The 27,537-nt window shown below is 35.6% G+C and overlaps 1 protein-coding gene across 8 annotated transcripts in view; it reads left to right on the forward strand.

Moving 5' to 3' along the window:
* The window catches only part of NR2C2 (nuclear receptor subfamily 2 group C member 2), a 47,933-nt gene that overhangs the window by 8,365 nt on the left and 12,031 nt on the right, over positions 1–27,537 (forward strand). For 5 of the 8 annotated variants that reach the window (XM_069811710.1, XM_069811713.1, XM_069811712.1 and 2 more), the window contains 12 exons: positions 7,633–7,743; positions 11,450–11,650; positions 12,876–12,978; positions 14,005–14,184; positions 16,101–16,248; positions 17,848–17,941; positions 18,354–18,487; positions 20,125–20,302; positions 21,319–21,440; positions 21,975–22,114; positions 25,511–25,648; positions 27,194–27,299. In XM_069811710.1, the coding sequence (XP_069667811.1) occupies positions 7,633–7,743; positions 11,450–11,650; positions 12,876–12,978; positions 14,005–14,184; positions 16,101–16,248; positions 17,848–17,941; positions 18,354–18,487; positions 20,125–20,302; positions 21,319–21,440; positions 21,975–22,114; positions 25,511–25,648; positions 27,194–27,299 (1,655 nt within the window). Of the gene's footprint in view, positions 1–2,478; positions 2,499–7,632; positions 7,744–11,449; positions 11,651–12,875; positions 12,979–14,004; positions 14,185–16,100; positions 16,249–17,847; positions 17,942–18,353; positions 18,488–20,124; positions 20,303–21,318; positions 21,441–21,974; positions 22,115–22,215; positions 25,490–25,510; positions 25,649–27,193; positions 27,300–27,537 lie in introns of those variants that run through there. The other 3 variants (XM_069811714.1, XM_069811716.1, XM_069811717.1) reach the window with 3 other exon arrangements.

The raw sequence follows: 27,537 nt of genomic DNA on the forward strand, positions 1-27,537 counted from the left end.
TCAGCTTCTGTCTTCCAGTGGTATACCAGAAGTACACTTGACATGCTTCATGAAATTGTTGTGTTCTCCCAGTCTACCCATGTATAACTAGTGTTTGCAATGTGAGTGCTAAAATGAAAATACCAGTTGCATCCTCATAGACTTCTGAGGAAATCACACAGTAGTTAAGCATGAAATGTTTTTAATCTGTACCAGATAAGATTAGTTAGTGCAGTGAATCTGAAAACTACTTTGAGAGATGTGAAGTCTTCTTAAGTCCTAAAATATATATTTAATGCTGATTGCTTTTTCCTCTTTTCCCCTCCCTCCAGTTGATACAGATTGATTTCTACAATCCCTGTACACATTAGCAAAAATTCCAGACAAGATACTGTCCCAATGTTCTGCAAGCACATGCCAGAGAGGTCACAGGCATTCTCACAATGACACTTCCAATAAGTGAAATATGTACAACAACAAAAATAAGACTCTAAGTAAAATGATAGATACCTGAACTAATTTCTGAATAGTGTTTTCCTGTGAAAATGACTAAGTACAGTAATTTCAGAACTTCCCATTAACTTTAGAGGCCCTCTGTTACATTAAACATAATACATACTCTTGCATTCTGTAAGAATGTCACTGTTGAAATATTAGAAATTCTACAGTTATAAAATACTAATTCTGCTTTGCTATGGATGTTTATTATGGTAGCATAGTTGATGTCCTATAAAAATAAGTGTGAAAGCCTTTGTAGCTGTAATATTTCTGTGCAGCATACAGTACTTGAGAAGGTTCCATCAAAAAAAGAATTACCAGGCCCTAAAAATCTAACACTACTCTTAGTTAAAGATACATTTCATATATTTTTTATTTCTTGCTCAAGTCGTTGAGATTTTGTGGGTGACTTTGGCAGTTGTGACAAAGCTGTTAACTACATTAGTAGTTACTAATGTAGTACTACTACTACTAATGTAGTTCTAACTACATCAGTACACTATAGTTGATAGGTTTCGTATTTTATTTCGAACTTGAATTACTTTCCTAGCTTGTCTTTTGATTCAGAAAACAAGCAACTTGTAGTCTTTTTTTTTTCTATGTGTTTTTATATCACTTCTGCTTAAGTGTTACAAAGATTCTGCCTTCTTTTTGCAATACAGCTATTCCAGACTTCAGAGTTGGGAAGTCTACTTCTGAACATAGGGTTATGTAGTGATAAAGCGTTATTATATTCAGGATTTGGTTTTTGTCCAAGGAAAGACAGCTACTGATCAGGTATCATAAACGTCTTTCCTGAATGAATTGGACAAATAAAGGCCTAGAGTGACAAGGTTAAGTGTGGTGTCAGATAATAAGCACAACAAAAATCCAAATAAAATTTCATTGGTTTCTCTCACATGTTTTAGTTATAATATTTTTCCCCACACTAGATCACAATTAGTTGACCAAACATTTAGATTGTACCTATGCTGTAAATACATTTCTGTAGTTACAGCAATTGTTCATAGATATTCTTTTTAGAGAGTTGTACAATAGATAATTGTGTTTTCTATCAAGTGAAGAGCCTAATTTCAATAGTGAGCACACTTCTGTGCTAAGATTAGGAGTCCTTGAAGTTAAAAGAAAATACCAGTGCTACTTAAAGACACATAGGTCATGCATTTGTTGCATAAAGCTTTGTAGTGGAAGTCCACTGCATTCAGGTGTACTGTTGTAAAACTTGTCAAGCACATGGTCATTTTTCTCAAAACTTCATGGACCATAATGTTAACAAATTTCACTCTCTAAGAATTTAAAAATATTTTCTGTTTTCACCCATTTGTTAGCCTTCACTGCAGCCTAATACAAATGTTTTGTTATGGAGTTGAAACTGATTAATCACGTATGTCATGAACTTAATGTATGAATTCTTAAGTGTATTAAGACTGATTATGCTACTTCATATTTGAGGGCCCCGGACTAGTTTAGAAAGGCCTGTGTTGCTTTAAATACATAGGCTTAATGAACTTTAAGGCTAAAGATGCTCACCAGGGAATGTGGTAGATTTTCCTTTCAATTTTGCTGATTTGAAAGTAATTCAAGATACAGGCAAACTCTTTTCTCAGATTTCATTTTGCTGTTTTACAGTTCATAGAGAGTGAGCAGGTTGAGGGGCTTAAGAACAGAGAACAGGGGGAGGGCGAAGCTTGATAACCTGGGACTATCATCCCCAAATGAAATAAATCTTACTATTAGACAAACTCCTTCAGCAGCTGGCAAAACAGCAGGAACACGTTGATTCTGCTTCCTTGGTTACAGGGAATGATAGTGCACTTGACCTTCAGAGGAACGGGGTCAGAGAGAGGGCGTTTTAAAACATTACTGGCTGCTTTCTATGATTGGAATCCTCAATAATGGAGACTGGATGAAACTATCTGTGATCTGACTAAAAGTGACCTCGACATTTCTCTTGGATTGTTTTGCCCTCAGAGGTTTGCTGAGGAAAAATGTAAATAAGGCTGCAAGAAGAATTTGACACTGTAAGTACTAGAGTCTGTACAGTGTACAGCTAGGGAGCCCCTGGAAGAGAACAGTACTAAGTGTATTAAAGCAGATTATTTTTCCCCTGTCTCTTAGAATAAGTGTATTTGATGTGTTTTGTGTAGGGAAATTAGGGGGGTTTGAGCTATCTTTTACATTATATGTATTATTTTCTGACTATATCTAAGTCATAGTGTTAGTGGTTACTTCTAAGTGATTGTTGATTAAGCCTCTGTAAAATGTGGTGCGCTGAAGTTTTCTATGATATACGACCTACTTTGTCTCTTTCCTCATCTCTTGAAGATAAAGTCTTATTTGAGTCTCTTTCCAGTCTTAAAGAAATTAAAGTGTATTTAATTTTTTAAAATATATTTTAGAATTACAGAAACGTACCATCATTGACTTTGGAGGACTAGGTCTTTGCATGTATAGTTTCCAAAGCAGCTGTTTTAAACATGATACAGGTTTCATGGTGTCATGTTTCTTCTGAACAACAGATTGGAAAAGTCAATGTTATGTTTAATCCAGTAAGTGAACCTAATTTAATGTTAAACTGTATTATCTTCCTGATATGAGTACTTACAAGCCATTTGCTTTCAGAATATTTGATTCAATTTATTTGGGAGTCTGATTAATGATAGCTTAATTTTTCCTATAGTATTTGTATAAGCTGTCTGAAGTTAAGGTAAATCTCTGATAGAACTTTTTTAGAGTGTTCTCTGAATATTCTGAGAATATTCTCAGACTGCTATTCCTTTTTTTCTTTCTTTCTTTTCCTTAATATTTTTACTTAAGTCAAATTTGATGCAGTTGACTGGGTAGGACCATAATGAAGCATCATGTATTTATCCATTCTCATTGTTTGTAAGTGTGTGACAGTGCTCAAAGTAGAAATTCAGCTTTCAAACAAAATGACAGAAGATTTTTTTTCCCCTCACTCTTGTAAATTTTGTATTTCAAAAAATATCTTCCCTTTTTTGCATTTGATTTATTTACCATAGTTGTTCTGCTGTCAACCAATGGCATGTGTATTCAGTCTGGAAAATAAACTTGAGATTTTTAGTAGCATTTAGTAGCAGAAATTTAAAGCTGTTATTAAGCTGAGTATTAAGTAGGCAAGCCTGAAAAAAAGGTAAAATTTTGCATTTCAGAGTCCTATACCATCCTGAGTATGTATGCATGTTAATAAGAGTATAAAAATAAATTATATGTGCACACTGAAACATTTATTGGTATTAGACAAATTATTCTCCACTGCTGCACCATATCTTCTCAGCCAAGAAAAGAGTAAAATTTGTCTGGTTTCAGTTTAATAAATACATGTTCTTGAATATTTGAACATGAAAATGACATACCAGCATATAATGGTGGCTGGTCTCAAACTTACTGTATTGAGAACTCACTGTTAGACTTAAGATAACCAACTAGTCATGTGGTGAAGATGAGAAATAACTCATATTAAAGGAGACTGGAGTTGATGAGTAAAACCAGCATTTATATGAGGATATGGTCCACTCTATAAAAACTGAGAAAGTGTTCTAAAGCATAAAGCGCTAGTTTTCATATTGACCACTGTTCTACACTAGGACGCCTTAGCAGCAGGTACTTTACAAACCCAGAAAAAATAAATGGTTGTTTAGTCCCAAAATGTTTACAGAAGAGTTTCAGTGCAGTTACCATATATATACTGGCATTCTTTTTATAAGTTGCTATAAATCCTTGAACAACATGGGAAAAATAGATCTCTCTATTTATAAGCTGTCCACAGTGCATTGTAGTGTAAGGTTCGAAGATGCTTCAAGAAAAGGCTAAGGATTCTATAATTGAAGGTGAAAGAAGTGGAAAACAGTTTTAAAAGATCTTCTTCCTCTAATTTAGACCTTTTAAAGGGTGCATAGCTTAGATAATAATTTGGCATGCAAGATAAGGAGATCGTTGTTCAAATGCATCCTTTAAGAGTCTTGATTTTGGGAGACTTCATTTTTTTCTTGCCTACATATATTGTTTTCTGCTGCTGCATGCCTCGTATCATCCAATAATTAGAAGATTCTACTACTTCTAAATCTCTCCTGTGTATTAAAGACAATTAGAGATAGTATGTTCAATTTAGGTTTTACTTTTACAGTATTTGGGACTACTTACGGAACAGGCAATAGGAGAGTAGAACAGTATGGCTTCATTAAGTGCTTCCCCAAAGAGACTGCAGTAAATTTGCCCAGCTATCCAAACTGTTTTTTCTTTCTTTACATCACAAATGAACTTTTTTGTATATTAAACAGGAAAGCTTACAAAATTAAGACTTTTCCATGCAAGATAAATAATGACTAAATTGACACTACCCTGTTGTCCAGCTATATAGGTTTTGATAAACAAATCATTCCAAGATCGTTTAAAAGAGGATTTAATAAAAACAACTTGTGAGCTTCCTGGTTTTGGCCACATGTCACTGCAGGTATTAAACACTAATTTGATACTCTCAAATTCCCGTATAGAATGCAATTATTACAGTCAGTCATACACTAAACACAGTCCTATAGATTCTGTGGGACAATGTAAATGTGTACTTAGGGAGTATTTATGAAACCCCCCAATATTGTTCAAATTCACAATTTACAAGTATTGTAAATTATACAAGTTACACTATAAATTTATTTGAAATTATCAAAATGTAAAATCTTTTTTAACATGTAAGTAGGATTTATTTAGCGTTAGGCAGACTTATGTAAAAATCTAGGCTACTAAGTTATCAACGTTATAGAACGTTTTGCCAAAGAACAGAGTTTTGACCTGTATATATTGTTTCCAAATAAGTAGTTATGGGTTAAACTGAGTGTAGAAGAAATCAGTAGTGCCATATTCTGTTCATTCTTTTTATAGAGTACATCACTGCACTATTTTTTCCAATTGAAATGGAATCTCTGTATAAATTTATATTATATTATAAAAGTTTACAGTGCTTGTTATTCAGGTTCTTTTAAATATTGTTCTGGTTTTCCATCATTTTATATAATAACTTTCAATAAAGAATGTGACTGAAAAAATATCCACATTGTGCTGTTGACTGCAGACAGTAATGTCACCTCTGGAGGTCTGTAGTCTACACCAAAATACTAGTGTCTTCTGTGCACTAACAGTTGTTCACATATTTTTGCAACTTCTTTGAAAATACTGGTGAACATATGCAGTGTATGGCTTTTGAACCAAATTATTTCCTTTGTTTTGAATTTTCTCGCATGAGTCAAAACATTGAGCCATGTCACAGACTAGTAACTTGTAAAGAGGCACCAAGAAAGCAGAGATTTTGTAATGAGTACAGCACAAATAAGCTTATGTAATTTTCTTCTAAGTTACTGTATTAGAAGTAGCAGAATGATTTAGCTTTCCCTCTACTCTGTTAAAAACAAACAAACAAACAAAAAGAGATCTGGAACTAACCATGTTCTAATTCTTCAAGAACTTCCAGGATAATTTTGATATACCTTGTTTTGATTTTGTTTGGTTAAGCCCATTTTTTTTGCGTGGTCAGGTTCCAAACTAAGAATGGCAAGAATGCACATACCAGTAGTGAAAAATATACATAGACATCTACATCTGCAGACACTTCTCTGTGTTAAAGACTGATACAATAGCTTCAGCTCATGTTTATATCTGAAAAAACCCCAATAATACTAAATCAGGTACTTTTTATAAGCATCTGTATATCCTAAGCTTAATAAAAATGGGATTGGATGGCTGTGGGGAGTGGCAAGCAGTACCTTTCTACCTGTGAGCTGACTCTAAGGACTAGAATACGAGTGCTTCGTCTATACTACATTTACAATTATCAAGAAGGAACAATTAGTACTAACAGTTGCATCAATAAATCTGAGGATGAACAAGCACAAAGTCTAAATATACAGAACTGCAGAATTATGTGTGTAAATGTACATTGCCAATGCCATATCCCTTCTGTAAACAGAAGTTAAAGGCTGTCAAGCCAATGTTATCTTGCATGTTTAATTTAACATTTAACAGTTTTGCTCTGGAAAACAGCTATGCAAGGGTTTTTTTCAAGCTTTTTCTAGGTAGTCAGAACTAGATTTTTGTTACAGTTTGGTAGTCTAGAAGGATATAGGAATAGAATGAGAAACAATAGTATTCAGTTGTAGTGCCAAATTTAATCTCTGCCATGCTAGTGAAGTCCTCACTAGGATAACAAGAATTAACCACATACATCTGAATACGTGCTGAATATATTGGTGATCTGTTGGAGCATAGATTCCAGAAAAAATCTTCACCACTGAAGTAGAAAAACAGAAACTGGGGGACAGTAAAAAGCAGGAGAGGATATGAACACACTGAACAACTGGAATTCTAATTTATTCTACTGTCAAAAACACAGATATCCAGATAACCAGCCATCTTAATTTTAACTTTTTACCTTAAAAATATTGAACAGTTGAAATTGTCCTTACTTCTACTTGAAAATTGAAATTGCTGTTTTCTCCAAGTGAGCTGTATAGACACCACAGTTTCAGAAGGCTTCATAGATTAAATAAGGTCAGAGACATAAAAACTAAAGGCCAGTTTGGTCAGATAGGAGTTCTGTGCACTCTTCCAACAGATTCTGTGTTATCTCTCATCCCATATATGTTCCTGGGGTTGAGGACATTTTTATTTAGGGGTCTAGAGGAAGCTTTTCTACCTGAAAATGAAAAAAGTAGTTAATGAAATACTTCAAAATTATTAAAAGGTGAAATACTTAACATTATACGTTACTGCATGTACGGTGTATTTTGTTTTTACAGAAGCAAAAAATGAGGCAAATATATAATTGAAAGTTGAAAAAAGTATTTCTGCATTTCAGTAAGCTGAAGGATGATATAGTAATTATCCAGTGATTTACTGGGGCGGGGGGTGGTGGTGATGGTTTGGTTTTGTGGTTTTGGTCATCTATCAGATTCATTCTGTTCCCCCCCCAAAAAATGTATTGATAATTCATTGAAAACAGATCCAAGTTGGTTTAATGACTGTAACCTTTCCAATAAATTTAGATTCCATGCTATAGTGCCATCTGATCTTTAATAAATATATGTATTTTTCAAAGTGTTCAGTCCTGCAACAGTAAATTAAAATTCTGTATATTATTTACAGGTGCAGACTGTTCAGACTTCACTATCTGAATCTCCAGTGATGACCAGCCCTTCCCAACGTATCCAGATAATTTCCACAGACTCCTCTGTAGCTTCACCACAACGCATTCAGGTAAAAATCCGTTTATTAAGTAACTTCTTTTTTTTTCTCCTCCTCCCACTTTAGGTTTATACAAAAGCATACTAAAGTCTATGGAAGACTTCCTTTAATTTTATGAGGACAGATCATTTTAAGTGCCAACTAAAACTCTTTTTCTCCCTCAGCATGTATTTGGTGATAACTAGTTGGCTGTATATAATAATTGTGTTGATGATGTAGTCAGTGAGGAATATTTGCAGAGGTTAAACAGCCTACGTATACAAATCTCCTGAGCTCTAGCCATAGCAAATGGGCAGACATTGTCAACAGAACACCTAAGATCATCTCCAAGGGCATTTCTCTCTCTCTCCCCGCCCCAAGCCCCATATTTAGGAGCCAGTGGGAGACTAGCCTATTTAGGATAAAGTTAGCCTTTGGGAATGCTGCACATTGGGTCGGCTACTGATAGATAATATAAAGATACCATTGATGTATCAGAATGTATGCAGTGAGAAATGATACAAGAATTGTTAAGTATTAGTGTTACTAGAGTGTTGCTGTAGTGCAATACTGAGCTTTTGCCCTCCTTGACCTTGTTCTGTGCCAGTACAATACTCCCATGTACTTCTGCCAGAGGTGGTGCTGGAGAACAGGATCTTGTACTCCATGGCATTTGGAACAGTCCTGGCAATGCAGCCTCCATCACAGGGTGGACTCTTCTTTGGATGTGTCTTGATCAGAGTGGGTGGGTACTGCCCCTATGAACAGCCCTGAAAACACTTTTTAAATTATTTTGACATTGTCATTATACTTACTATACATGATACGATTTTTTCTGTAATGTTATTTTCAAAGATTCAAATCGCAGCATGTATAATGATGTACATTGTTAGTTTTTCTTATGAACCTAAATATCATTCACTTCTTATCCAGCCTAATTTTTTTGTCTTAGTTATTTATTGTCATCAGTGCTTATATCTGATCCATGAAAAATTACAAAGAAGTCTCTATGATTTTTCTTTATAGACAGCACCAAGGAGATGTTCTTCGGTTATCAACAACATTTAGCTATGTATTTTATTTAAGATATTATTCCTTAAAGTTATCAACAAAAGGTGGAATCAGGTAGCCTTATTGTTTCATATGTCAATTCTCAAGATTCTGTTATGATGGCAGGTTTCTATTTTTGATACAGTTGTCTGGTAACATAATCTCTATTTTGCCTGGTAGAGTAACCATATCAATATGTATCAATATTTCATTGCAAGGTAGATGTTCTCACAACATGTATAACTGAAGCATAATGAATATTCAGCATTCATAAGGTAGGTATTTACATTGCAACTTTTGTTCAATTCTGCAAAATAATCTACCTCCTTTTATCACTGATATTTCTGAAAAAAACCTACGGCTCCATGATGAAGGAGAATACTAGGATGAGAAAAGGGTATTCCTCCTTCCTCAAAACAAATACAGGCAATATCTTAGCAGTGTCAGTCGTAATCCAAGATTAGATTTGGCTGTGAATTGTCCCATTAACAGTTAAGATCTATATGAAAATGTGAAGAAATCTCAGCAGAGAAAACTCTGGGGAGCTTTACAACTTAACAGTTTTACAACAATGGGACTGAGGGGTAATGATTGTCCTTTAACCTATGAGCTTTTTTGGAGCTTTATGTTTGTAGACTTCATACACTTAACACACTGAAACGTTTATGCATATGAGACCTAAAATGGCTTATTCTATTCTGTACATATAAGAATCTAAAGGGTCCCTGAAAAGCTCTCTTGTCCAAAATTCAATAGTAGGCTGGCTTCATCCCCACCTTTGAGTACTATTTCCTTTGTGCAAGTTTCTTTAGGTTTGTAGTCACAAAATATGGGATGAATCTTTCCTAAAGAGTTTCTGTAATGTAGAAAAATCATCAGCTGTGTAATTTTGGTAGTTCTCCTGCTTTTGGTAGTTCTAGCGCCTTTTTAAGGCATTCTAGCTTAGTAAAACTATTAGCATAGTCTTACTATTAAACTATTAGCATATGTCTTACTTTCTGTAAGACATATTAACAAAAAAGGCACAACAACTAGATAAAAAGTCTAGGTAATCAAAATTAGGGAAATAAATACACTGTTATTGTGACACCTAGTACAGTCAATTTAATAGGAACATCAGTGTGTGTAAATTCACTTCACATTTTATTTTCAGTAATAGCTTTAACTCTGACATTAGGCCAAATGTGTAAATGAATAATATCAAAATAACTTTCATAGTCAGATGTATACAAAATGAATACAAATCTCAAGAATGTACCACTCTGCTTTTTTTGTCAGCTGGAGTAATTTTTAATTTAATGTTTTTATAAATGATCTGGAGGTAGGAGTCAAATGTACCTTAAGTAAGTTTGCCTGTGATACTAAATTAGGAGGAGCTGCGGACTCCCTCGAGGGTAGAGAGGCCTTGCAGAGAGATCTGGATAGACTAGAGAGCTGGGCAATTGCCAGCCATATGAAATTTAACAAGAGCAAGTGCTGGATTCTGCACTGGGGACAGGGTAATCCTGGTTATACATACAAATGGAGTGATGAGAGGCTGGAGAGCAGCCCTGTGGAAGGAGATCTAGTGGTTTGGGTTGATGGCAAGTTGAGTATGAGTCAACAGTGTGTCCTGGCAGCCAAAAGGGCCAACTGTATCCTGGGGTGCATCAGACACAGCATAGCTAACTGGTTGAGGGAGGTTATTGTCCCACTCTACACTGCACTGGTGCAGCCCACCTCAAGTACTGTGCAGTTTTGGACGCCTCAATATAACAAGGACATCTATTAGAGTGTGTCCAGAGGAGGGCAACCAAGATGGTGAAGGATCTTGAGGGCAAGACTTCTGAGGAGCGGCTGAGGTCACTTGGTTTGTTCTGCTTGGAGAAGAGAAGGCTGAGGGGAGACCTCATTGCAGTCTATACCTTCCTCAAGGTGGGCGGTGGAGGGGGAGGTGCTGATCTGCTCTCTTTGGAGACCAGCGATAGGACATGAGGAAATGGAATGAAGCTCTGTCAGGCCAAGTTCAGGTTCGGCATTAGGAAAAAGTTCTTCACTGAGAGGGTGGTCGGTCACTGGAACAGGCTCCCAAGGGAAGTGGTCATGGCACCAAGCCAGTCAGAGTTCAAGGAGCATCTGGATGATGCTCTTAGTCATGTGGTTTAGTGTTAGGTAGTCATGCGAGGAGCAGGGAGTTGGACTCGATGATCCTTATGGGTTCCATCCAACTCAAGATATTCTATGATTCTATGAAATTTCTGTGATGCTGTCTCACTAAGCAGAGTATACCCTGCATATATACCTGCTGTTTATCAGCTGCAGTCCTTAACATTACATTTTGTTCTTATTCTGTCTGGGATCCAGTATATCTAACTCCTTTTGAACAATTAAATGTGATTACAAGATTGCCCCATATCTCTTCATCATTAACAATATCAGACTTACACTTTTCACAACTCTGTCTAGTATTTTCCGTCTATGCAGTAGGTATGTAGATACATATACATATATATTTGATTTGATTTTTATTGTTTTGCACTTATGTAGGTAGTTGCAATAACTTTGTACCAGTGTAATAAATGTACAAATAGCAAAATAATAAATAACAAGGATGATTATTAGAGAGTATGATATAATTCTGAGGCAAAATGAAAGGTTTTAAAACATAAAGTTTACTGTGACTCATAAAATTCTTCAATGTGTTTTACAGATTGTGACGGATCAGCAAACAGGTCAAAAAATCCAAATAGTGACAGCAGTGGACTCAGCTGTGTCTCCAAAGCAACAGTTTATTTTAGCCAGTCCAGATGGAACTGGTGCAGGAAAGGTGATACTGGCAGCACCTGAGACATCTAATGCCAAACAGCTTATCTTTACCACCACGGACAACATTGTGCCAGGCAGAATTCAGGTAAATATAGTAATTGAAATAGACCATAGATTTTTGTTTTTCAGTTTTTGACTTTTAGATTATTTAAGTCTATAATTGCTTTAAGACAAATTGCAATAGTTTTCTGAAGATCTAATGACATGGATTAGACCTACTAATTGTAGCCTTCATTATTCAATCATAAATCCTCCTGTCTTCATGTTCCTCATGCATTCCATTGCACTCGTCACCCCTTGTTATGTGTTCTCATTAAAATTCCAAGGGCGTATAAATACTTAAGATGGTGCTTGTGAGGAGTGCCAGGATTTCAGATGGTCTGTTAAAGATTCACAGATACAGAGATACAACTCACCTGAGCAAACTTACGTTCACAATGCAGCATCAAGACATTACAGTAAAAGCTCTTTGTAGCAGAAGCTGTCCTCTGCTATAGTTGTTTGTGGGTCTTGAGCATAATCCAGACCAATGGGAGCTTTGCAAAACAAATTATATAAGCAATAATCTATCTATAGTGAAATTTGAGATTTCTTCCTAGCAGTCTTAAAAAAAAAAGAAAGCACCTGGTCCCTATTGCTACTGTTACAATAGAGAATATTTTACAGGGCGAAGTATCATTCTTACCTAAATATTTGAAAAATTGTATTAACATTCTTTTAAAATTTATTTTACTATGCTAAATGATTACCTGATGTTACAGAGGGTGTGTTTGGGGTTGTTGGTTTGGGGTTTTTTTTTAAGTTTTCCTGTGTTAAGTGGAATGTTCTGAACAGAAGTTTTGGAATCCAAGGCCTTCAGAAGCTAAACTGTTTCTATAATGGATCTCAGCTTCAGGCTATCCCCTCTGAACCGTATACCCCTAATAGCTAGAGAAGGGATAGATGGGAACAGGATCTGAAATACAACCATCTTTGCCTAAAATACAGCAGCTGTTTGAGAGTAATTGCAAGAAGGGAAGAATACTGTTGGCTGCACGAGTGAAGAAACTTATTTGTACTGAACAATGCTAGGAGTTTTACTGGGAATTTGTTTTGCTATGACTTTCAACAGTCTCACTATTGACAGTAAAAACTCTCAGTAGCTTGCATTTTATACTACTTAATTTCATTCCACGTCATACTTATTCTCAAATTCCACCACCTCTTCTCAGTTGATACGCCAATCTTGTTTTTTAGGCAAAGCTCCTTACTTTCATGTCAGAAGGAAATATTGGCTAATTACCTCTTTTTGTTCTGGAATTTTGTTTTAGATAGTGACAGACTCTGCTTCAGTGGAACGTTTGCTGGGAAAATCTGATGTTCAGCGGCCCCAGGTAGTAGAATATTGCGTAGTCTGTGGCGATAAAGCATCAGGTAAGGAAGCACAGAAAGTAGTATTCAAGAACTTGATTGAAAGGATGACTGGGATGAAGGGAGGAAGTTTCATGTATTTTAACTGATTTTTAGCCATGCTGATGGCAAAAGCAATTGAGGCCAAAATGGAAAAAGATAACATTATACTTTGTATCTATACACACAGAGTAGTTAAACTCTGCTTGGAAGAATATTAGTTTGTACTTCACAGCTGGAGTGCATGGTAAATTGGCACGTGCTGAAAGACAAAATAACGATTGAATAGCTCCTGGTACCTGAAAGAGAGTATTTGAAACATTTAGTCCAGTTCCCCACAGCTATGGGCAACCATGCAACAAACATGTCACCTAGAAAAGTCTACCTACTCCAGGAAAACACTTCTTAGTGCTCTCTAACAAACTTATGACTTCCCGGTAGATTGTGGCCTTTTACTATCACAGAAAAAAGCAAGTAGAGATCAAGTGAATCCTCAGTGTTTCAGATCCATGCAGTAACAAGGAGCCTACGAGGTAAATTTTGTACATCAGCCACGGAAGCGGACTGTGCTTTCCTGCTACAGAGAAGACATCTTTCTGTCTCTCTGTCTCACTTTCTTTTATTTTTTTAAGTGTTTAGGAATTTTAAATTAAGATTGCATTTCAAATTTTATTGTAGAATTACTTATATTCTGGAATTACTTAAACTCTTAGCCTGTATGTTCTTTCAATGTATCCTATAATCTGTAACAGCAGATGGAATTGCATCTGTACTTGTCCAGAATGGGAACTACCACTTCACAGGCGCCTCATTCAGAAATAGGCTTAGCCTTCCTCTCTTCTCTCTGCTTTCCCACTTAAAAGCCCTGACAATAGGTAAACAAGAAACATCCTGTAAGACTTTAACAATGCTTTCATGGTCCAAAATGATGGTAAGAATACAAAATAAATTTAAAGGGTGACTTTTACAATGTTTTACTTGCTTAAGATAAATATTTCTATGCTAAAATATAAGTACTTTCCATCTGATAACAATATATACGTTTCCTAGGTCGCCACTATGGTGCTGTCAGCTGTGAGGGATGCAAAGGTTTCTTTAAAAGGAGTGTGAGGAAGAATTTGACCTACAGTTGTCGTAGCAACCAGGACTGTATCATCAATAAACACCATCGGAATCGCTGCCAGTTTTGTAGGCTTAAGAAATGTCTAGAGATGGGCATGAAAATGGAATGTGAGTGTTAAGTACCCAATGTGCTACTGTGCCTACCAAATAATAAATGCGTGGACCACCACTTTTTAGTGGGTTCACTCCATTTCGGTGTGTGTTGCTTGAAGGAAATGGAACTTTAGGCAGCCAAAGCATCTACCGTACCTTTACTTCATCACCATTTTATGTCTGAGGTGCAATAGTGATTTGTTTTGAACCATGTCTCATACTGCTGTAACCTTTGAGAAGCCCAGTTAAAGCCTCTCTTAGAATGCATGTTACAAACACAGTGTTATGTTTATAATACAAAATAATTTAACATGGATGGACATAAATCTGAGTCTAATGTTCCATGTTCAGAATCTGCTTACCTTACCTGCTACGTGAAGCCTGTTATCTGGTTGTTTTGTGACAAATTTATGGAGAATTTAAGGTGAAGCAACAAAAACTTTTCCTTTTCCACTCTGATCTAGGCAGGGTAAGTTCCAACCACTGAGTTCAAGGGAGGCAGAACTTTAAGGTGTAAATAGGGAGATCTTTGTTGTATTTGCATTCTGGAACTCCAAGCCTGCAGTGATGATTGTTGTGCTTCGCACACACTGTGCTAAGTATAGGGGGAGACATTTGTACAACAGGAATTGTTGCATTTCCAGAAGCTAAACCTTTCTTATCCCAATAAGATTAGGATATATGCTCACTGACTTCATTGGACTTTGCATCAGGTTTTTGATTAATATTTATGTATCCACCAAGCCAACAAAATGGATATACCTACTTTTAAGCCCCTAAATTTTGCTGACAGTAACGATATTAGCAAGAATAAAATCAAGTACTAAATAACTCTTGCTGGTTATGAGGGTAGAGAGAGACATACCCCTGTATTTTGCTGTTATATTCAAAATGGCTATAGAGGAGCGTTGAAAAATTTTTTTGCGTGTTAATAATGTTAATCTTCTGGAGCAATAACTGCTGTATGATAAATTAGTACAACGAATAGCACAGAAATGTTGTCTCCACTTATATTATGCCTTACATTTGCAAAGTGTTGTGAGAATTAATTAGTACAACACTTAAAAATTCTTTATATTATCCTCATAGTCTTTTATTCATTTTATTATCCGCATTTTCAGGTGAAAAATTGATGCAGTCGAATGTTATGCCAAGCTATAGAGGAGTTTGTAAAGTTTCGTGGCTTAATATTCTAGATAACTTTCTGTAGTCTGTTTAATAATAATACCTTAATATTACAAAGATGCACTTTTCACTTCCTTTAAAATTATGAAGTTGCTGTTTCTTACTATTTTTATTAAAAGATTTACCACACTTCTTTGGCACATTGGAGACTGAGCTTATCTTCTTCCAGTTATCAATTAGAAATATTTTAAATTCTGAAAAGGTTAGTTTTGGAACACTGTTCCCTAACTGGGTGGAATGAATGGATGTGAGTGAATTGCATATCATGCAGAGACTCGTCTCCCAGGGAATTAACGTGCATCTCTCACATAACTTGCCTGTCTTGACTTTATCTGGGTTCGTTCTGGGTTTGCATTGTTTTGAATCATCCAGAGTATGACTCCGTCTAACATTTAGGTATAGCTTTATCTGTAAAAAAAAATAATAAATAAGACAATTTGAAAACACATTTTGCGGAATGTCCCATCTTATTAAATGCCAATGAAACGGCAAGCTTTGACTCCAGTTCACCAAAACTTAAAGCAAATGATCAATCTGTGACTTTCTTAGTTGAAAATGTACATAATTACAGGAAAATGGGACCCTGTGTTTCTTCAGCCTTCATATTAAATTTCCAGTTTTGCACTGAGCTGATACACCATCATGACTGTGCAAACTGAAATCCTGCTGTGAGAATTTTACTTTCTTTTTGTATTTTTCAGTTGAATTACTTCCTTTCAAATCTGCATGTTTCTATCTTTATGTAGCGGTTCAAAGTGAAAGAAAGCCTTTTGATGTGCAACGTGAAAAACCAACCAACTGTGCAGCTTCCACTGAAAAAATCTATATTAGAAAAGATCTACGAAGCCCTCTAATAGCAACTCCAACATTTGTGGCAGATAAAGATGGGACGCGGTGAGTACCGCGGTTTACCGGGTCTTGTTTAAGGTTATTTGTGTGTATTACTTTGCAGGCACACCTATACTCTTTTTTCCCCTCTGCTCTAAAGAATTGGACAGAAAAGAGCTCCAATTCACAAATCATCTGTTTCCGTTGCCAAGACCAACCTAGATTGTTCTGCTTCTCATGAAAGTTTTTGTGTCTGAGTACAGCTGGGTGGTTTTCAGTTCAGAGCTGGCACTTGTCCAGACAGGTCAAAGCACAGGCAGGGTACATATGTGATATTCAAGCAAAAAGCATGTAAGCTTACGCTGTGATGCATTCAGGTTAGCACTTCTCTGAAATCAAATCTGCAAATGGCAGGCTCAGGCTTCCTTATCCTAAGGACGGTAGTAGAAGAGACTGCAGTGACTACCAATTCAGATCCCAAGAGACCAGTTTCAAGAACAGCAGCTTCCTTTTACTGTATGGAAGATATTCTGAGACAGTTCCCATGCTCTCAGTTGTCTTTATAGGCAGTGGGCGTGGAAATGTGCATTATAATAAACAGAGGCAAGATTTGTCTTTTTCTGAATAGAATAAAAAAGAACTCTAGGTTAAATAATCACATTTTTAAAACTGTAGGTCCAGTTAGTTTATGAATGGATAATAACCACCTAAAGATATTGGATCTCAATATTCAGTTTATATATATATATATATTCTTTGTTGAACAAATGACACTGCAGTTAGGAAGATTGGGCTACAGTTTTTTTGGATAATAGTTTTTCAGTGTTCACATTTGCAAGTCAGATTGTTCAGAAGTACTGCTCACAGACACATTTGCTTCTTTGAGATTTCCTTGTGCTACAGATCCCTTACAGTCCTATAAACAATATTAATAGTCATTAAGTGTGACTGTTATTTATGTAGGATTCATAACAATTTACTGCCTGTGGTAGTTCACAATGTTAGTTGTTAGACACCTTAAACTATAAATCCCCTGCAGCCTGAACCTGTCCTGTGTGCATTTGTATTGGGTTATGCAGACTTGGAGTGTTACATAAGTAACAGACTTCCCACTGTCTCCCTAAATTAGATACAGCAAAAGCAAAGGATGGTTGGTCAAAAAGTAGCAGAAGTAAAGGCAGCAGAGATTTTATGCAGACCTTAATTACATGACTGTTTATGACTGTATTTTGGAATGTAAAATATCTTTTCTTGACATAACTTTTTTCTTCAGTGCTGTCCATTGTCTAACTTAGAATGCATAGTTATGCCTTCCTCCAAAGTCTAATGTATAACTCTACAGCTATTAAGTGACTTCTGAGAGCATGAGAAGACAACAACCCTTATAACAGAATAAACCAGCATAAAAAGCAAATGAGAGGATATCTATTTAGGAAGTTGTCGTTGCTTTTGCACAGGAAAGGAGAACATATTCCAGTCTTTCTGTCTTTCAAGCTAGTTTTTGGAAACTGTTTCAGAAAGACTTAAACCCTGATGAATAAACTCTGAGCTTCTTTAAATTGTTAATTTAAAACTTGGTAATCCTTTTTATTCTGCCATAAGTTGTTACACATTCTTCTGATTAATGTAAAATATTATTGTCAAATGCCTTATGCTTTTGAACAGGTCAGCAGGTCTTCTTGATCCAGGAATGCTTGTGAATATTCAGCAGCCTTTGATCAGGGATGATGGTACAGTCCTCCTAGCTGCTGACTCCAAGGTATAATTCTTTCAGTTAAGTTCTGAACATATATATTAATTTGCTCAGATTATTTTAGCTATGTACATAGACACAATTCTTGCTCTTGAGAAGATAAGATTGGGTTAAGTCTGAAGATCTGCATGAATGGAGGTAATTAGCTGATCAACAGGAACACGATTTCTTTTCATGGGCATATTTCTGCAAAAGGTAAGCCACAGGTAGTTCCCCACATGATATGTCAGCCGGGGCTAGGATTGATGATTGCAATAGGATTTAAAGATCATTGTGAGCCACTGTTCTTCCTGTAGGTGTTCAGGAGGAAGAGAAAGGTACATAAGGGAAAAAGAACACAAACATTAAAAATGGGAAAAATTTATGTATGATACACCACCTATCATTTTGATCTACTAATATGGTTCTTCCTTTTTAGGCTGAAACAAGCCAAGGTGCTTTAGGAACACTAGCAAATGTTGTAACATCTCTTGCTAATCTTAGCGAGTCACTAAATAATGGAGATACTTCTGAAGTTCAACAAGAAGAGCAATCCGCAAGTGAGATTACACGGTATGCATTTATATTTGCATCTTATTTAGCAATTTGTATTCTGTGTGGTGTGTACTTACACTCATTCATTGGAGTAATTTGGCATTGTGACGACAAACACAGTAGAGATTGCCCCCAGCTTTGAAGCACAAAAACAGTTCTTTAGAAAACCAGGTTTGGCTGTTGTCCTCTTGTGAAGAACTGTGTCCTGTGTTATAAATGTAGTGTTCTGAAGCTAGACCAGATTTCATACTCAGAAATATATTAAATGACTAGTTTGTGACCTTGAGAGACTCTGAGAATAGCAACACTTTGGTACTGTTTTATTTGATAGGCTTGTTATATGGAAGCTTCTCCTGCACAATGCTTATGCCCTTCTGTATTACTGTGGATTTCTTTTTGAGATTGTGCTGCCATAATACCTGCTGGTAATGTAAGGAAAATGTAGTTAAACTAAGATTAATAACTTTTTTTTTTTTAATGTTTAGAAAGAGTTTGAAGTCTTTGTTGTCTTTATTAATGAGAAAAATGGGAAAAAGAAGCATAGAATCTTGAAATTTCCAGCAGAGCTTGAGATTTTTATGGTTGGGGTTTTTGGTGGGGCTTTTGTGGGGTTGGGGCTTTGGATTTTTTGGGGGGTGGGGGTGAGGGGTGGGGTTTGAAGGACAACATAAATTGGCAGTATAGTGAAATAAGAAAAATACTTGGCCTCAAAACTGTCCATTCTTTCTCAAGTAGAAGATTTTAAAGAGGAGCTTAACTTCAGGCTCTTAAGTCTTTTATTTAAACTCTTCAAGTGAGTGAACTGATATTTAAAATACTTGACACTTCAACTTATGTCAACCTTGTACTCTTTCTTTAAAGCACAAAAAACCCCCACAAAATCCCTCCCCAAAACTTCATGACAAAAATACTGGCAAAACAGCACTATACCATAATACTGTCCGCTAGTATGAAATGGAGCACAAAATTCTTGTTTAAATCTAAGCTCTGTTATCATAAGAAGGGAATTTACACTGCCTTGTTTTGGCAATGGTCCAGCTACAGCTTGAGTATAAAGGAGTCCAGGGACCAGTCTCTTTTCTGTTACTGTCATAAGGCTTCTAAGGCTCTGTCTGTACTGTGAGATCAGGAGTGCCTGGCCATGTCTCATGTTAAGGGAAAGGAAATTCAGGCATGTTGTCTAGAAGAGAACCACACTATCCTCCACTGTTCCAAGAAATTGGACATGAAGGACAGGGACTGCAGGGTGTTCTCCAGGGTGCATCTGGTCTATAATCCTCACATAATCTGTTAAACATTCCAAGGTGAGAAGGAGGGGATAGTGAATGGTAAGTGCAAGAGACCCCTTCACGAGTACATATACTAGCATAAAACTATTAGAGTGGGATTTACAGTAGTAGAAGGTTCCCCCCTTACAGTGGAGATCTTTTACCAGTAATATATGGGCAGATCTATTCCTTTTACTAATGTCCAAACAGTACAGAGGGGCCAGGTTGTAATGAAATCTCTGACCTTGTGTCTTAGCATGAACAGTTCCTGTATATGTTACCTCTAAGCGGAAATACTTTATAGCATTTAATTTAAGTACTATTATGAATTTTTTTAAGGTGTAAGGAAGCACTCTTTCATTGTTTATTACTTTTTTTTTTTTTCAGGGCATTTGATACTTTGGCTAAAGCACTTAATACCACAGATGGTACAGCAGCTCATAACTTGGCAGATGGGATGGATCCTACAGGAGGAGGGAATATTCATGTAATCAGTAGAGATCAGTCAACACCAATTATTGAAGTGGAAGGACCCCTACTTACAGATACACATGTCACATTTAAGGTATGTGCTTCTTTAAATGTCTTACTAAGCAAACACTTATGATATAAACCAAAATTAGTTTACTATGTTTTCTTTAATCTTATATTTAATTTTGGCAATATAATCTAGGATAACATCTGCTTTTACAAAGCTTCTAATACAATTTTCACTCTTGCATGCTGTATCTCAGAGTATAGATGTTATTTCATAAAATGTTTTCATAGACAAAAGGACGCTTTAAAATTTATTTCACTTTCCAATGTTGTTGATAATAATTTTTCATATCATCCATATAGCATGATGTCTTGCTTAATTCAGTTATAATACTAGATAGTGTAAAACCTTCAACTAAAAGGCTCCTTCATATAAAGAGAGGTTACAGTGCCTTCTTAGATGCTTATGGTTAGACCATTGAAAAAGGTCTTGCATTTTAGAGATGCTTCAGCTTCAGTGGAATACAAACACACACATGTGTTGATAAACAGTGTGCGAGAAACAATAAGGGTGTTCGTCTTGCTGTAATCAAATTTCACTGTTTCAAGAAATACAAAGATCATTACTGAAATAAGTAATACTTAATGTAGTCAAACTTTTATCATAACCTGCTTATTCCCATTAATGATGTTTTGTGATTGTAGATTCATATTACTTGACTTTCCCTTTTTAGATACTTAGATTTTATTTTGCTTTTAAAGATCTTGTTTTAAAAGATCTTTTATAGCACTGATGCTAGCCAACACTCCACAGACCAATGAAATTTATAGATTTAATTATTATTAAATTAATATTAAAACATTTTAAAAGGAAACATTTGAGCTCTCTCCCACATAATTTCTTGTCTCCTATTCCCATTTTGCATTCCTTGCCAGTAGTAATGAGTCATTTAGTACAGTTTTCCTTTGGCAATTTCTTGTCACACAGTTGCTTATGACAGGCTATGAGAGTGGTTTGAATGTTTTCACTGGTTATTTCATCGATAATAAAAACTGTTTTATGTCTGAACTATATATATTGTGCTGTACTTTTATTTTTTGCAGCTGACAATGCCCAGTCCAATGCCAGAGTACCTTAATGTACACTACATTTGTGAGTCAGCATCACGACTACTTTTCCTCTCTATGCACTGGGCTAGGTCCATACCTGCATTTCAAGCTCTTGGGTAAATGGACATATTCTGTTGAACGGTTCGCTTTCTAATGAATTTAAGCACTGATCTGAACACTTTTCAGCTATTTTGAATTTTTAAATTACGATATTGTTTAATTTTTAATGAATTCTTTAAAATGTGTGAAGACTATGCAATAGTCTCCTTTTTGAAGAATAAAATAGAAGATGGCAGAGGAGGGGATAACTACAATATCTGATGTTACTGCAGTTACAGAAGCTAAAGCCGAATCAAAAGCAAGCACTTAGTTTGTAGAAATATATCTTGGTAAAGAACTGGTGAGCTCCATTTTACAGATAACCTGAAATGGTTTCCTGTAGTCAGCCTATTGCTTCTTTTTGCTTTTTTAAAATACTTGTAATTGGCTAATATATGCCTTTTAGTAAAGCGGTTTGCAATACATTAATCCTTGTTATTAATTGTTATAATTAACATAATTAGTTGTTATAATTAACATAATTACACATAGGGTAATACCAACCTGATAAGAAAACTACCTACAGTTGTTTGATTTTCTGTTCTTTATAGGCAGGACTGTAATACAAGCCTTGTGCGTGCCTGCTGGAACGAGCTGTTTACCTTAGGCCTGGCACAGTGTGCACAGGTAATGAGTCTGTCTACTATCCTAGCAGCTATTGTCAACCATCTCCAGAACAGCATACAGGAAGGTATGTTTTCAATTTGTGATTCTTGTACATGTTCAGTCCTCTGAACACTACAGGGGCATTTGTATAACATTTCTGACAAGATTTTTCCTAATCGGTGGCAGAATTGTTCCCCAGGATCCAGGGGAAGGAGAAGCCTTCTCTTGCATAATTACCTTTCTTCTCGTGATCTACAACTTTTGTTGCTTTGTGAGATCTCTGTGGGATAGAAGTGTCCATAGAAGAAATGGGGATAAGGCTGGGGAACGTATTCTCCTGTCTTCTATATCTGGCTGGCAGTATAGAGAAGGACAAGTACCTCCTAAAGTTGGGTGTGCTCACAGAGCTTTCCTTCCATCCAGATGTAATTTTTTTTTCCTCTTGGAATAATGATGTCTTCTTTCAGACCACACGAGATTTTTTTCCTTCCAGAACTTTCCTTCTCCTCTTTACTGTATAAAACTACAGCATTTGCCAAGTATCACAACAAGAATATTCTTGCAAGTATAATGGTTTTGGATACTGCTATAATGCAGTAATGATTAATGTATTTTGAAGTACCTTCTGAAGCATTAAACAACAAGAAGATATATGTAATTTTATTTTTTAATTCAGTGTTGGCCTGTTGATAGTGATGACTGTATCTAGAATGGATGATAATCTGTTATCGTTGCTTTTTTTCATTCTTTTCTTTAAGGATGCTCCCAATCAATACAGTTGATGAGCGTGAAAATAACATTCTATTTTTAATAGGAGGAAAAAACAATACTAGCAGCTTTAAACTGTGCAAACACAGCATATTACATGAAATCTAGCTTAAATTTAAATGTGAGTTAAAAGTAGTAACAGGATACTATTTGGTACCAAATTGTTTGATGATTTTTTGGTGCCTTTATTGTGCACACAGCAAAAATTAGAAAATAGGCTTTTACTGATGTTGTGCTTTAACCCCAGCTGGCAATTAAGCACCACACAGCCGCTTTCTTACTGTCCCCACTCAGTGGGATGGAGGAGAAAACAAGAAAAAAAAAGAAGTGAGTTGAGATAAAGACAGTTTAACAGGACAGAAAAGGAAGGGATAATAATAGAATATATAAAACAAGTGCTGCACAATACAATTGCTCACCACCCACTGACCAATGCCCAGCCAATCCCAGAGCCATGGTGCCCCCAGCCAACTCCCCCCAGTTTATATACTGGGTATGACATCATATGGTATGGAATACCCCTTTGGCTCATTTGGGTCAGCTGTCCTGGCTGTGTCCCCTCCCAACTTCTTGTGCACCCCCAGCCTCCGCTGGCAGGGCAGTATGAGAAGCTGAAAAGTCATTGACTTGGTAGAAACATTGCTTAGCAACAACTAAAGCATCAGTGTGTTATCAGCATTATTCTCATCCTAAATCCAAAACACAGCACTATACCAGCTACGAAGAAGAAAATTAACTTTATTCCAGCTGAAACCAGGACAATTGAAGAGAGTAAAACTTGATTGTAGAACTGTAAAATGTACAGAAGTAGATAATCTGAAAAAAAATGTTTAATATCCTTCAGTCCTAGTAAAGTACATTTGTTTTAATCTGCTTTATTACTTTCATTATGATAAAGTAAATTAGACAGAAATTTGATTCTTTAATGGACAGTATGCTTTCATAATGAATATAGGGTGGGTTTTTTTCTTTCTTTTTTTTTTTTTTTTTGTAATTTAAGAGAGCCTGGACAGCCCTCAAAATACAACAAACTGATACTCCTTTCCTGCACAGAGAGGCGAGAGTTTTCAGATACCAATAGGGAATCATGCACATTGTATGTTCTGCACAACATTAGGCTTTTAATTATATCTGTCAGAATAAAATTCCACCTACACCCCAGGCAATGAGTTTGTGGAGGAGCAAGTGGTGGGGCTATTACAGTCTTAAGCTGGCTCCACTTCTGTTCACATGTCTCAAAAAAGAAAAAAAAAAATTTGTTCTACAACCTGTACTTCCAGTCATACTGTGTTACCTGAGACTGGCCAAGAAAAGAGGATGATTTGTTTTATTATGATTTGTTGATGATTTGTTTTATTTATCTATTCTGCAAAGTTATCATATTATATTGTATATTATAACTTTAAAATTCAAAACAAAGTGAAGAAATTTCAGAACTTTATCTAGGAAGCATTTTAGCGATGAGGCTATTTGGAAACTCTGGAATTCAAGTTCACTTTTCCTGAGTATGTCTACACCATCATTTCGCACTTAATAGAGAAATAAAAACGTTACATTATGTCTATCTTGATCCATCCTGAGTAACTAAAAACTTGTATCATAATTCCTGTATTTTAGAAGTGTAGATTATGCTTTCATTCTTATTTCAGGACATGGTGCAAAAAATGTTTCTTCTGTTCAATCTTTTTATTGTGGTTTCAGAAAATATGTAAAATAATCATAAATTACATCAAAGATTCAGTTTAAGGCACACGGGTCTAAGCAATGTACAGACAAAGGTAAAAAATTTCAGTTATAATTATATGAATTATTAGCATTAGAGATATGACTGGAATAAAATTATTCTAATGTGTTTCCCAAGAAAGAGTTTTATCCCTTGTGAATTGACTTCTCTCTGAAGTTTGATAAGAGTAATTATATATTCAAAGATTTATTTTAATGTAATCTCTAAGATTTTCATTCTTTGACTAGTCTGCAGATATGCAGTCAGAGAGAAGGTACGTTTACCAAAATAGAAATCTCTCCCTCCCTAGCTGAGCAGCTAATGCCACTCAATTGTAACTTATCCACAAATAGTATAAGATTTTTTTTTTTTAAATCAACATTTTAAGAAAAAATATGAAGCCAACAGAAGGAACGTGATGTTTCAAACAATGCAAGAATCTGTGTACATGTATTTGAGTGAATTTACTCAGAAGGAAGAAAGCCTATTTACCACAGTAAAGGAAAAATTCACTTCTAGAAGTACAGATAGAGGAAAAAGTAGCACTGTCATTACTGCTCTTGCATTCACTTCTGGAAAAGCTAACTCAATACTGTTTGAATTTAAAACTACGATTGCGTGATAGCATTTGTTTTGTGCTTCTGTTCATTCCCAGAATCACTCTAGCCATTTGAGGAATAATTCACCATTTTTGAGAGTCTGCTCAGAATAGTACAACACTGGAATAAGATTGGTGTTGCAGATTATGCTGTACTGGCAAAATTATGCAAAAGAGTTAACATTCTGTTTGTTAGCTCTGTGTCTGACTCAGCTTTATAAATCTTCACTTCCATAATCGTTCAGGCTACCCTTGTATGTTAAGTGGTTTTAAGATAGCAAATGACACAAAAGAATTTAAAATGCCACTTCACTTGTTTTATAAAAGGATATCAGTTAATATATCAGATGTACTTGAGCTCACATGAAATAGTAAGCAATATCTTTTTGTAGATAAACTTTCTGGAGACAGAATAAAGCAAGTCATGGAACACATCTGGAAACTTCAGGAGTTCTGTAACAGCATGGCCAAGCTTGATATTGATGGATATGAATATGCATACCTTAAAGCTATAGTCCTCTTTAGCCCTGGTAAGGAATTTAGTAACTGTATCTTTTTAAATAATAAGCATTCATATGTTAATGTTTTAGCAATTTTTTTAATGAGATTAATGTGTTGAGATGAGACTGGTCTGTTAAGGTGCAGATAAAATGTTTGTTCCATAATGATTTATCACAAACAATATGTGTTTTGAAAATAACTTTGGAGCAACATAACCATGTTATTTACAGTTCCAATATATCAGGTATTTCCTGTACATCCACCTTAGAAGACTAGATTCTCAATTACCTTCAGCTGAGAATCTATGAGTAATAAATTAATCTAGGATGTGCACTAGCAATATTAGTGAAGTAAATGGCAGGAAGGATTAGAGGAACTACATTCTCAAAGTGACAAAAAGAAATTGGCTTCAATTTTAGTATTTTTAATACACTCATAAGAGGGATCAATGAAATATGAGCAGAAATACCACCGTATTTTATATGGAACTTCCACAAAATCTCCAAAACTAAATGTAAACAGGCTGTCTTCCATTTGTTACCAAAAAAAATGACAGCAGACAACTAAAGCATCATCAACAGTGTTTATGAGATATGAGGATTTACTCAAAGAAGACACTTAAGATTTTCTGGAATGATAAGGTAAGGACATGAAAGAAATGGGAAGTGACAGTCCCTTCAGCAAAGGTGGAGAAATGTTCCTAGGACACAGAAAGGTTAATTTAAAACTGCTGACAGGCTGAGTGAAAGGGAAAATCTTGCTCGTAAATGTAAATTATTTACTTTCATTGAAAGGCGTTTACCATGTTGAATTTAACAAAGTACAAAGAAAAGGAGTATCTTGTTATCAGGTTTGGGGGAGGGGGGTCGCACTGATACTATTTTTCTCTTTTTAATAAAACTTACTTTAATTAGAAGCTATTGGTGTCCTGAAATTTGCTTTTGAAATTTTTTTGCGGATTGTACCATTAGGGTTAGGTTTATTAGGGTTTTTATTCAAGTTGGAGGACCAAGAAATTCTCCAAACTCAAGCTAGCTCTGTCCCATTTCAAGGGAAGAGCAGTTTGAACACAACACAGAAGATACTTGGGCATAGTCATATATGTGGTATTTTCTGTTTTTTTCTGATCATGTGACTGTCTTTGAGGAGCTGAGCCAGCTGGAATTAAAACATGAGACGGACTCGGGAAGGTCAAGAAATTGATGTGTTAAGAAAACAACCCTAGATACTGCTCAGTCAGCATAGTTAGTCAAAATCACAGAGGCAAACGCTTTAAAAAATGCAAGGTTAGAAACATAAGCTAGGAGTGTCATTGCCTGGTACATACCTACAGGCTTAATCTTTTTCCACTTTCTTGTGGATACACACAGCTATAGAGAGAAAAGTGAGCAAGCTACTTCTGAAGCCAGGAAGCAAGTGTTCAATTGGGTGGTTTCCTTTATACAGCTAACATGTTAAACATCACAATACAAGAGAAATATTTAAATGAAATTAAATGCAAGAATCTTATAACTACATATATTTCACAATGTATAGGGAAACAATGGACATACAGAAATGTTTTGTTTCTTTAGATCACCCTGGTCTGACCAGTTCAACCCAAATAGAAAAATTCCAGGAGAAGGCACAGATGGAATTGCAGGACTATGTACAAAAAACCTATCCAGAAGATACTTATAGGTATTTATTGTCTATAGTACCCAAAGTAATGTTGTGGGCTGTAGCTGGCAAAAGTACGAAATAACTTCATTGATGTAAAAATTTCCTTTTTGACATCTGTTCTTTTTTGACTGTTGATGAGAAAGAACTAGAACCTTGTTCATAAAAGCAAACAGGTTTGTTTAAAGATAGGTAGAAGCAAGAATAGCTGTCTAGCTTCTTCCATGTAAATTAAACTTGAGTACTTTCTGTTATTTTT

This window comes from Haliaeetus albicilla, chromosome 24 (genome assembly GCF_947461875.1).
Source record: "Haliaeetus albicilla chromosome 24, bHalAlb1.1, whole genome shotgun sequence".
NCBI lineage: Eukaryota > Metazoa > Chordata > Aves > Accipitriformes > Accipitridae > Haliaeetus > Haliaeetus albicilla.